The sequence below is a fragment of the Atta cephalotes genome (assembly GCF_000143395.1).
Source record: "Atta cephalotes unplaced genomic scaffold scaffold00010, whole genome shotgun sequence".
Classification (NCBI taxonomy): domain Eukaryota; kingdom Metazoa; phylum Arthropoda; class Insecta; order Hymenoptera; family Formicidae; genus Atta; species Atta cephalotes.
This window is the reverse complement of record NW_012130074.1, coordinates 5,638,822-5,652,010: the sequence shown is the minus strand read 5'-3', so window position 1 is coordinate 5,652,010 and position 13,189 is coordinate 5,638,822. Positions and strand designations below refer to the sequence as shown.

General features: G+C 29.4%; 1 protein-coding gene across 1 annotated transcript in view; it reads right to left on the bottom strand.

Moving 5' to 3' along the window:
* LOC105627784 (nuclear receptor subfamily 2 group E member 1) overlaps positions 1-13,042 on the bottom strand; it is a 31,536-nt gene extending 18,494 nt beyond the window's left edge. Inside the window, exons 1-3 of the mRNA XM_012209063.1 lie at positions 13,033-13,042; positions 9,916-9,996; positions 9,478-9,639 (exon numbers count right to left, since the gene is read on the bottom strand). Of these exons, the coding sequence (XP_012064453.1) occupies positions 9,478-9,639; positions 9,916-9,996; positions 13,033-13,042 (253 nt within the window). The remainder of the gene's footprint in view (positions 1-9,477; positions 9,640-9,915; positions 9,997-13,032) is intronic.
* Between the last annotated feature and the right edge of the window lie 147 nt (positions 13,043-13,189).

The following is a 13,189-nucleotide window of genomic DNA, read 5'->3' as shown; positions in this document are numbered from 1 at the left end:
TTCTCTCTCTCTCTCTCTCTCTCTCTCTCTCTCTCTCTCTCTCTCTTGCCTCCTTCTCTCCTCGTACAGTAAGCATCATAAATACCATCATAAATGCTTATTACTGTAATAAAGTAAGTTTCAATGAAACATGTCATAGATGCGTCTAAAATTAAATTTCAAAGCCAATTTTATTCAAAGAAATTTTATCACAAGATGATTATTATTATTATTATTATTATTATTATTATTTTAACCCTTCAAAATATTATACTATATCGTTTTGTTATGGAAGCAGCATATTTGGTAAAAATAAAAATATTATAACAAATTTTAAACATATATTTACAATATATTTTTTGTAATGAAAATGTCAGAAATTAAAAAATATAATGATAAGGAATACGAGGAAGATAATGTATCTTTATTAATAAAAAAATATGGCATATAAAATAAAAAAAAATTGAGTATGCCATATCTAGAGTGGCGCTGAAAGATTCATTTATTAAAGCCAAAGATACAATCGCATATATATATACGCGATTTATAAAAAGATGATTATCTAAAACATCACTTAAAATTGACTAGAATTTAAACTTTTAAAATTTGAAAACGACGATTGTATAAATGCTTCTATGACTTTTTATTATATTTTATATTTATTAAGTTCTCATAATTTTTTATTCTTTACATTATTATAATATGTTTATTTTACATTTGATTACATTTTGATTTTCTTGTTAATTACAAAATCAATATTTGATTATCATTATCCGATCATTTGAACTTTTTTATAGATATTTTACCTTTGACTACGCTAACTTTATAATCTGACTCAACACATTTTCGCAACAGAATTGCCTTATACTTTTTAATTACGAATGTCCAGTTTGATATCGACACATTCGCAAACTAACGTTTTATCTATTTTATTATTTCTTTTATTTTTATTATATATGTCTACCTCAGATATAGACTCTTGTTGACTTTATAATTTTGTTCCTCTTTAATTTATTTGTTTTATATGATAATTTAGCCTTTTACTTTTGGCTAATGAAGTCTTCGTATAGTCAAAATATACATTACTGTCCTCTTTTATGAATAAATAAATCACATTTATATTAACATTTTCCCGTTCGTGTCTAGGCTCTAATTTTTCTTTCTATTGTTTTGCAAGAATCAATCTTCAAGTTTATTTTATTCGAAAACTTTTTGTTGTTTGAATTAAAAACAAAATATTGAGAATGTCTTTATTACAATATTAATTTTCTCGACTTTTCTTTATATGGTTACTCATAGTATATTTAAAATATCTTACTTTCCAAAGATATGTATACATATATAATTTATGTTATATAAAACATTAGTTATCGCATGCTTTACGTTCCGTACAGTCTTTCCGTCGGAAATGTCCTTGACTCACGATATTTGAATGTACGTGTCCTTTCGAAGGATATCTGTCCAGTGGCGAGAAGGCACTGACAACATCCACTGTACCCCTCGCTCTGTTCCAGGTCCGCTTTAGCATTTACCGTTTATGTGGATGGATTGATGCTGCCCGTCGCGTGTACGGCACGCCTCGCTTCGTTGCGTTACCAGCCGTCTACTCCCACGCGACTCCCCCTGTGTGCTGTCACTACCCTCGACCTCATCCAGGGCTGGTCAAAAATATTACAGGGTCTCTCGAAACAATTTTTAGGGAATAACTTTTCGTAGTAACTTTTTGTTAAATGGTACATGAACGAAATGTAGAACTTTAGATCTACAATCGTTTTTGAATCCGAAAGCAGAATTAACATGGCGGGTTTTTTTATGTAAAAGTAAAAAGGTTCTTTTCTAAAAGATTTACTTTACATTACTGTATTCTTGTGCAAAGATATTACAATGTATGAATTGAAACACGTTTATTAAATATATGTTAAATTTCTTTTGCTCAGCAAGAAAAGTCGTGTTTTTTACTACTTTATTGCTGTATCTTTGATTTTATACAAATATAAATGTGTTTAATAAAAATAATAGCATGAAAAATATATTTTTAATGGAATTAAAATTTGCTAAAACTTATAAAATTTATTTTAAAGCGATTGGAGCTTCGAATATTTGGAGATCAAGACACATTGCATTCATCATATTTCTCCTTTGATCGATCTTGTCATCGTTTTTCTGTACGTTTTTCTCTGTTTTCTCTTCAGCGTATTTCGCTTTATCCTTCTTTTTCTATTTTCCTCGAATCGTGCTCGAGTGCCATTCGCCAGTATAAAACGTTTTCGCGTGCAACTCGCGAGACCTTCGGATTTTTGTAGAATATGTTGCGGCATTATACCTTGCGCAATTGGACACTTGAACATAAAAGGAACTTGGATATAAAAGCGTAAAAAGAGCTTTTAGAATCTCAAATAACAGTTTTTAACTTTGATTAGAGAGGACAAACTTTGCAAGGTTTTTTGGCCCACATTATCCACTTGTTAGAGAGTCTAATACTATATATCATAAAAAAACATTAACAAAATTTACATTTAATTATATTCCAAAGAAAATAATCAAGCTTATTTATCTTATCAAAATAAAAGAAAAGTACCTTAAGAATTAATTTAGGGTAAACTCATTATTTACTATTATAATCTCATTACTTACGAACTTTAAACCATGTTAAACTTGATATTGAAAATCACTAAAAATACTTTGAAGTATCTTGTAGTAACAGATAAACAATCAATTGTCAACAAAAAGGTCGCGTCAGTCGTGACAGTAATTGTTTCACAGCTTCGATATCTCTAAGAATAAATTAAAAAGCTTTTGTAAGAAATAGTGTTAATTATAACAGAATTTTAATTGCAGTCCACATTAACAGTAGGAGTTCACATTATTATTTTTTCCTCTACTTATTTACTACTTATTATCTAGAATATATATAATTTTCTAGAATTACTTAGTTTACAAACTAAGTGTGATAACTGTCTCTATACTTTTACAATAATTTACTACACAACAAATGAGATTCATTTGAAAGAAGAATTTTAATTGTCTTCAGAACACTTATTTATAACATTAAAATAATTGAATTATTTTTAATCACTGAAATTGTTAGACGTTGAACTTCGTACTCCAAAAACGCTTGAATAATTCCAATCTATAATTGTCGAAAGGGCAAACGCTTCGATTTAATTCCGGTTCAAAGTGTTTGATACTTTCAGAAAGGGTTCTTCCGAATTATGAACGGAGACAAAGAGATTTAAAGTTTGAAGTAGCGAACGATCGATTGGGCATGAAACGAGGCAAAGTTTGCAGATCCAAGTGTGTTGGTGGATCTGAATGTGTGTACACTAGAAATGATGTTGACCATACGGTTCCGGGAAAAGTCGTGGAGCGTAGAGTTTCATTGGAGAGTCATCATCTTCTGGTCTCTCGCTTTTCGTTTAACTTTTTAACAAAGTATAAACTGCAGGAAAATCGTTATAGTTGCATATCTTCGTGAAATAATATACAGATAACTTCGCAAGATAATTTAAGTAAAACTTGATAAGAAATTTAAATAATTTTCAAAGCTTAACTGAAAATGAATTTGAAAAAGATAAGATAAGCAAGAATTGAATCACGATAAAAGCGGCTTAAAAATTTTGTAATTCTTGTTTGTCAATATTCTTTTATAATACTAATTACAATTTTTAGATATAAATATTATCAAATATGAACAGTCAAAATAATGGAAAGAATTTTGTAGTAAATTCTGTTACACTCATATTTTTAACAATGATCTAATAGTTTAAAAATCTTTGAAAAAGAAAAGTATGTTTGATATAATATTGAAAAATGAAAGATTATTAAAATATGATTCTAATTCAATAGAGTTTAGTGATATATTGCGAATATATCCTAAACATTTTTAATATTATGGTAATATATCAAGATAAATATAATATTGTTTGTATATAAAGTATTGTATATAAAAAATATAGTACATTAAAAAAAAATTGAAATATTTGTAAGAAATGTTACAGCTGACATTTTTTTCAGATTATTGGTTATAAAAAAATTTTATTGTAACAAAATACACATCTCTGTGAAACATATCCCATTGTAACAAAAAAATAATTCATTTGCTAAAATTTTATTTTGTTATATTTAAATAAAGATTTATTTCAGTGAAACAAATTCTTGTTTAAATATACGTTACATCCCACGAATAAATTTTTTTATACCTACTTCTCACTATAACTTCTTACTTTCACAATTAAAAAAAATGTTTAATTCTTTTCTGGCGAACACTTTTAAATGTGTAAAACTTAAAAGACATTAAACTTTCTTCTTTAAATATAAAAACTCTCTAAGTGATTAATATAAACATTCTGATTTGATTTGTTTCAAGATAGTTTAAGATTATTTTAGAACAGACACTTTAGTAATAATTTTTCAAAATATAAAATTACACGTTTTAATAATATGACAAAATTGTAAACGTAATTGTACAGTTAAAGCACAAAGTATTAATATTAAGAATATTACCAATGTATGACAATCCGTTTCCTTTCGCGAGCCTTGACGATCGCCAAGAATTACAAATCCGCCATCCGGTAAGCCGCTCGGTAATCTTCCGACATCATTTAACGCCATATTTCACGTAATACATATATATACATCTGTACGTGTGCGTGCGCGCGCGAAATCGCACAAGGGTGAGAGGGCGGCATTTTGCCGGCGCGACACGGTGCGCCAACACAGACGGATAATATCACAGGCGGGAACGAATTTTCGTGGAAAGAGGAAAGCGCGTCGATTACGTCGGGCGGGTGTGAGTGCGTTGGAGGTTTCGGGGTTGTCAGCGAGCGGATGATTGCGCGCCTGCGGCGTCACGGGGGCTTCGCGATGCGCCGAGTACCACGTACATAATGTATAGCGCATACCCCGAGTGGTCACCTACATCTTATGGGCGCTTCACAACGTTTTTCGAGGCTCGGTGATTTCAATGTCCGTCGAATTCAAGTGGCTGTTCTATATAGTTATAAACCAATATTTATAAGTTCTTATATTAAAAACTGTCTTAAATACAGTCTTACGATGCTATTTCATTTATTCGTTTTTGTTCACAAAGGCCACAGAACAGAGAGCTTCTCGCATCTTTCTATTCTAATAATCAATCAACAGGCTTGACAATTTTTATCGTACAAAAACGAACAAATATAATTTCATCTTCAAAGTATCATGATTATGGCCAATTAAAGAGTTGTATTAGCATCTTAAAACGGTCTTAAAATAAGATGAACTATAAATATCGATTATACTCTTATCATAAACTTCGCGTTTATAAAGCGAATATCGAGCATATTTTTCTAAAGACCACTTCGATCGATTATACAATGCTTTTATGATACTATAAGAACTAAGTTTTAATGTTATAATTTCTATAATTTTTCATTGTTCTTAAAGGATTTGATTTCTCGGACGAAATAAATTCTGCTCTCCACGTTGTTGTTTGTCGCTTAATTTGATTGTTCAATTCTAATTTAATATTTGAATTAAGTAATTTACATGTTAAACTATTTAGGATCTAATGATACCATTTGATATCAAATGTACAGTGAATAGAAATTTTCTATACTAAATACATTTTCAAAAAATATTTATATTATTTGACGCATTGAATAATAAACTTTTATTCAAGTCTTCAAAATTTTATTCAAGATCTAACAATATTATTTGAAATGCGATTAAAATAAATTTCCTATATACGAAAAGGATTTTTGAAAAGTATGAATATTATTTAATGATCAAACAATAAATTCTTTTTTTAAATTCTTCAAAATTTTATACTAAATTTTTAATATAATAAGAATAGATTTATGTTATGTAAATAAATTGTTCAATTTTTTACATGTGTAAAACTCTTAGAATAATTAGTAGTAAAGTACCGTATGGTATCAGACATGATGATTTGAAAGTCAGTAAAATAGTCTTAATTTGATTAGCCACAAGCAAACTTTTGTTATTAATAATTTAAATGTTTTATTAATAATTTAAATAGACGATATGATTTAAATAGACGATATGATTTCGTTAATAAAATATGTCTCTCTATTGTATATCTATATTGAATTAAATCTTATATGCTTTCTTATTTAAAAAGCAACTTAGAAAATATGAATAAAATTTAGTTTCACTTCAATTTATTTCATCATGTATTTCACCAGTTCATCATGTATTTCACCAGAGAAAGTACAGAAATAAAACACAAACTTTATAATACTTTTGGCAAATATGTTGATATATAATGACTGTTCAATGACTGTTTCAATGACTGTTGAATTATCAACTTTTTTTTTTAATATATATATATATATATATATATATATATATATATATATGTATATTATACATAAAGAAAAGAAAATACCGTAGTAAGTTATATATAGAAACAAAGAGTGCCTCGACGCCATTCTGCTGTTCTGGCTATACGTCAGCAATTAATCACGGCATCTAATTAACTCCGCCAACAAAGTACGAGTAATTTCGAGACAGAGGCAGAGAATGACGTGGCAGAGCGTTAGCGTGTACGAGTGTATTCGCGGATGAAGGTGTCGGTAAAAGGAAGCGGTGGGGTGAGGAAGATCTGTGTGTTTCAACCCCCGTGTGGAGTCTCCTTAACGTTAGGAAGCTCTGCCACTAATTGAATCTCCTCTCTTACTCGCGTCTGGAGCCTCGACAACCGCTGGGAACCGGAGCACCCGTCCTGCATTAAACACCCCCGACACCCTGAGCACCCTCATCCCTGCCAAGCGGTCTCGTATCACCCCCTCCTTCCCTCCTACTTTCCCTCCCTTCTACCCTGCCGCGAATCCCATCCCATCTACCTTTTCTCTTTCCATCTCGCCACTACCTCTCTCCACCTCCGCACAGAATCCAGCCCCTGCTAAGCGTCCCAGAAAACGAGCCTCCACCGCTGTTATATCGCCGTCGATGGCGAGGAACATCGACCCGTGTACACCTAAACCCATCCGTGTAACTCTTGTGTGGAAGATCAAGAGCTCGCTCATTTCTAAATATCGCTTCTGAATCGAGAAATAATTCATGGGCACATTATGGATAATGGATACATTAGCATAAGTCTGCGTTTTCTGTTTGGCTATAAATGATTTACATCTTTAAGTAACCGCCAAGAAAATTAAGTTAGCTTCTGCCGAAATTGATTATTGTTTGTTGTTTGATGCTCGAAATGTTCTGTTACAAACTTTTTAATATTTTTTATTCTCAAGATAGAAAATGATAGCGCATAAATCTTATCACTCTATGACTTCCTTCTTTTTTCCTGATTTCTTTATTTAGTTAATAAATGATTTTGAAATAACCGAAAGAAGACAAAAAATAAGTTTAAAGAAAAAAATTAAAGATACACTTATCATTTTTATCATCTTTTATACATATATCTTTTTTACATTGCCCAGATTTATATGTATTTGTATTTAAAGACTTAACTTAATCTTCTTTTAATACTGAGATATATTCATTCTTTCAACGAATTATGCAAAATAATATTTAAGCTATCCATGATTTTATGTTTTTACAATTTCTGATTCAGAAATGAAAATTTTAATTTAATAATCTGTTCTATAAAATAAATAAAATTTATAAAAAATAAATCTGTCTACACCAAAAAAAGATAAATAAAATAAGTAGTTAAAAAGAATTGTAAAACATTCTATTTTGTATTTCATTTTAAAAGATTCCATTTTATGCTTGAATGAATATCTTCAAGTTATTAAATGTCAAAAGTGCCCTAAGAAATGTGACGTCGATCAAATGAGACGTCACCGAAAAATCGAAACGTCGCATGACAGTGCGTATTCATTTATAACACCTTCACGGTTAGCAAGCCCACATTCGAATTTCCCATAGTATCGCGCAATATAGACAAAATAATATTCAACCCAAGATGACGCATTAGCACCTGAAATTTTCATCAGCAGTGATATCTTGTTCATCGATATCGGTTTCATTACGTTAGCTTTTACACTGATAACGCGTGAACTGTTCGACTGTGGTCAACGCTTTGTTGGCGGAGGTTTATTTAGGAGGGTTTGGTTGACCGATAGTTACAGTCGATTTCTTCGTGGTTTATTTGCGGCCTTTCGCGAAAACACAAGAGAATCGATTCTTGCAGTTATTAATTAATAGATTTGACAAATATTTTTATGACTTTATTATTGATGGACTTGCTTAACAAATATTTTTACGTCAATATGACGCATTAAAATATGAAAACATAAAACACCAAACAGAAATTTAAATAATCAATTCTATTAAAAAATATAAATGTGTATAAAATTCAAAAAAATAATTATTCGAATGATATTTATAAAATATATATAGGGTATCCCAATATTTAAGAGAACATTATTGTAGCGTGAAACTTTGTGAAAAATTAAGTAATAAAAGTGTAAATCATTTTTATTAAATAGCCTTTTAAGTATACCGTGTAAAATTTGACTAATCATAAATGTTGGTCAAAAAGTCATCCGTGTAATATAGCGGCAACGTTTTGTTTAATTTTATCTAATATCATTCCATGCATGTCACACGGACAGATGACTTTTTAAGCACACTTATGATTAGTTAAATTTCAAACGTTAATACTTAAAAAACTACTGTACGGAGAAAAATGACTTTTATTATTTAATTTTTCACTATAATAATATTCGAATATCAGGAATATGTACACAAAAAATTTTGAAATTCTCAAAGACATAAATTTTAAAGACATTAATGATCACATTAAATAATATTAAATCAAGTTGAATTTATTTGATTACTTAAAAAAATGCTTCGAAAAATATAAGTTTTAGGTAAAAAAATAATTATATGTAATAAGTTCATTCGTGATAAATTTAATAATTTGCTCTACAAAATAAATAGAATTTATAAAAAGTCAACCTATCTGCACCAAAAAGAGGACATAAATAAAATAAAGTAATTAAAAAGAATTTTAAAACATTTTATATCTATAACTATTTTATATCTATTTTATTACTTCATTTTGAAAGATATTCTATTCTGTGGCAGTCAATATTTTAGCAATTTAATTTTCATTACTGATAATATTAACAGAAAAAGTTGCCGATATTAATATACAATCAACTATTCCTGCTAAATACAATTAACTCTCCGTCTGCAATTATATTTTTACTCCTACAATCTGCAATCTTTTAATTAATTAAATGATTAAATAAAGATTAATATCTTTATTTAATAAAAAAATTGAGTAAAAATGAAAAGAAAATAGAAAAAAATATAATTTAACAATAAAGGAATCATACTCCATTCCCTTTTATTTCAGAGTTTGAAATTTCTTATGACAAAAAAAATTTAATTATAGACAGAGAATTAATTGAGCAAATGCAGATGAGCAATAATCTTATGAAATTACACAAATTAAACTTCAAACTTGTTACATAAATTTGTCACATTATCGCATATTGAAAACATTAATATCATTCATGACACACTTACCGTCCTTGTTCATGTTAGCTTCGAAGCACTTAGCGAGACGACAAGCACGGCATTGATTTCTGTGAGTCTTGTCGATTGGACAACGTCCTTTCTTAGCACCCTGAGCTTTGCAGATATACTCCCGATTGCTGTGTATACTTCGCTTGAAAAATCCCGAACAACCTGATAATAATCATAAAAACATTTACATACATATAATAATATGGCATACATGATCAAATTTGTTATCGTTAAATTATTTTCAAATATCCAACAATGCCAATGAGGAAGATTTATTTAAGTGAATAATATAAAAAAATTTATTCGTAATTAATATGTCTTTAATATATTTGATCTTTTTTTGGAAATCTTGGTTAAAATTTTTAAGAAAAAATTGAATTAAAATATTATTATTATTATTATTATTATTATTATTATTATTATTATTATTAGTATTACCGTCGCAGCTGTAAATGCCGTAGTGTTTTCCAGAACTACGGTCGCCACATACATCACACAGTATGTCAAGTAATCTGTCTCCTATAATAAAAAATACATGATATTTTTTACGTGATTCTCTCTTTGATTGATCTCTTTGAAGTTATTCTTTCAAAATTAGAAAATATTTTAATTTTTAGTAGAAAATATCTTAATCTCCAATAATCTCTTTCTTACATATTTGTTATTATAATTACACTGAGAAAAATGTTTGGTTGAAAATGAACACACCAGAAGATTCTGATTATATCAATCAGAATTCCGATTATTTCAATTAGAATATTATCTCAATTTTAGTAGATTTAACCAAGAAATTCTAATTGAGATAACCGGAATTCTGAATGATATAATCGGAATCTTCTGGTTGATTTATTTTCAATCAAACTTTATAAAGTTAAAAAAGTAAATATACTTTTCCAAACTTTATACTATAATTAGAATCACAAAATTAATAACACTTGTATATCAAATCATATATTTATACATTATATAATTCATAGAATTAAATTTCGTCGGAAACAGAATTTTCTAAAAGATTGTGTCATAAATATATATTAGAGAAATTCAAAGCTAATATTATAATTAATAGCTACATTCTACATCTATTAATTAATTATGATATAATAATCATTGCGATAACAAGATTAAATTATAAGATTTATTATATACAACAATGAAATAATTATCAAGTAAAAAGAGATCGACGGTTAAAGGATTCTCACGAAATCCCGTTTAAGAAAAGCGGGCGGGCCGCAAGAAGATCACCAGTGCTAATCTGTTTCCCCCTTTTCATAGGAACCCTAATCGTCCTAATGATCCGCGGCAAGAAAAACACGGTCATGCCTAAGCCAACCAAAGCCTTCCTTCCCCGTCCTGGGAAATCAACCGCCTTCGCGTCTCACAACCAACCTAACCCGATCAACCCGGGTTACTTCAACCCCAACGGATTACTGCCTTCGTCGTGTATACCAACGTCTTCTTCTTCTTCTTCTATATATCCTATATTGTGCCATATTATTCGCTGTTTATGGTTATGTCTGAATTAATCTTGAAAGAGAATTTGAACCGCCGATTAGCTTTAACGTATTAGTTGAGTCTCTATATTTTCTTAATCCTTAGCAGATCGCAGTTTTTCATCTAACGTTGGAGATCGCAATGTATCTGAGAAATATCTTAAATCGGTACTGCAAAGTTGTTTTTTGCAAAAAACAACTTGAAAAAAATAAAAAATGTTATATTGAAATAATTGCGCTGAAAAAAAAGTCTGATTGGATTAATTAAAATTCTGGTCTTGAAAATCAGAATTTTTTCTAATTAAATCTATTATAATTCTGATTGAAATAATCAGAATTTTTATTGATATGATCTTCTAGTTTGTCCATTTTCAACAGAAATTTTTCTCAATGTACAATTTATCAAAATTTATAATTTCTGTATGACATATATATGATCCCAATTGCCTGTCCGACTACATATGAACTGTTAGAATCTTAATGATTCATATAATAGCGATTTTATCTATAAGTATATAGATATTATTTATAAGTCAATGTCGCTACTTAAAGATATTTACAAACATATTTTTTATGTATCTCTCAAATATAGCCTCCCGCGGCCTCCCGAAGATAAAAGGCCGGTTATTGCATCTTCGGATGAATTATGTGTAGTAATTTATCTATTGGATAAACAAAAGAGTAAAAGAGTAAAGAGATAAAAGAGTAAGACAGTGAGCTGAAGTTTATCAAAAGATGTGGAACAACCCAGCCTAAATATTTTTTCTTCTTCATATTATATTTAATCAAAATATCAAAAATCATATCAAAAATAATTTCCATGTTCTGAAAATAATTCTAGCTTAAATTTGCTAGCTTTTATTTTTGAGACATATCATTTAAAAAAAATTTTTTTAATGTCTTGTAAATTTGGATATTTATTAAGAGTGTAAAGTATCTAATAAGTTCCCGAGAAATTTGTTAATAACAGATTACTACATAAGATGAAATTTTTAAATTATTGAGATTTACTATCAAATTTTTATTTTAATAAAAGGAGATCAATAAATAAATTACAAAGATATTTTATATTAAAAGTAAAAGTTATAAGCATATATTTAATGGAATTAGATAACAAAACATTGCTTTCTAATTACTCTTCAAACATATGTTATTCGAAACATATCAAAAAAATCATGACTTATTTTTTCAGACATTTTCATCTAATTTCTGATTATCCGATAAAGAAAGCGTAATCAACATAATAGTTACTTAGAGATTCGAATAAGTTTCCCGAATACATTTCCCATTTATTTGTAAAAAAAAATCATGTTCAAATTGTCTGTTAATTATTAAAAACCAATCAATATTATATACGAATATTAAAAAAACTTATTAAAAATTTATATTCAAACATAAAACATTTTCAATTATTTTGACTCATATAATTCCGTAATTACGATAATCGCAGTTCCATAAATATATAAGGTTTTGAGCACTGTTAATTGCCTTTCAACCACGCTATAACTCCCAAAATTCCGAGCATCACAATTAAAATCCATTTAAATATTCATTTAAATATCCATTTAAATATTAATTATAATTATCTCTCAATAGCAGTATAAAATGTAACATCTCGCGAAACACGATTTAACTTTTAATAAATATAAACATTCAGAATATTCGAACACTATTAAGCGCGCAAATGCAATACACAATTTCTCAATTTTCAAGATTTGCAGAAGTTAATGGTTCTAAGCACTATTATAATTGCTTTCCAATATGCAGTAACACAATCCCTCGAATTTGGAGAACAGGGTTTATTTATCGACAAATAGAAACAATATCCAGTTCAAGATATCATCAGGTACTACCGATCGCGATATATGATTTTTCAAGACGTAACAAACTGCGATTTAACACCAAATCGCGGGGAATCGTCGCGCAAAGTCACTTTCACGTCGCGCACCCCTTTATAGCGGCGAATGCTTATCGCACTAGCTAAACCCTTTACCGCGTGTTAAGATAAAACGAAAGTGTGAGAGAGAGAGAGAGAGAGATGCCGCGAGAGTCTTAGGAGACTGACCTGTGCCCATCTCCTCCGCAGCTGTTCAAAAGTCGAACATCGCCAGAGAACGACGTATAGCCGAAGCCGTGGTCCCGACGCGGCGCCGAGGAGGTCGCGCGAAGTCCCGAAGCATTCTCCGTGACGGGATGGCTTCGAGCCTCGATGTACCTACTCA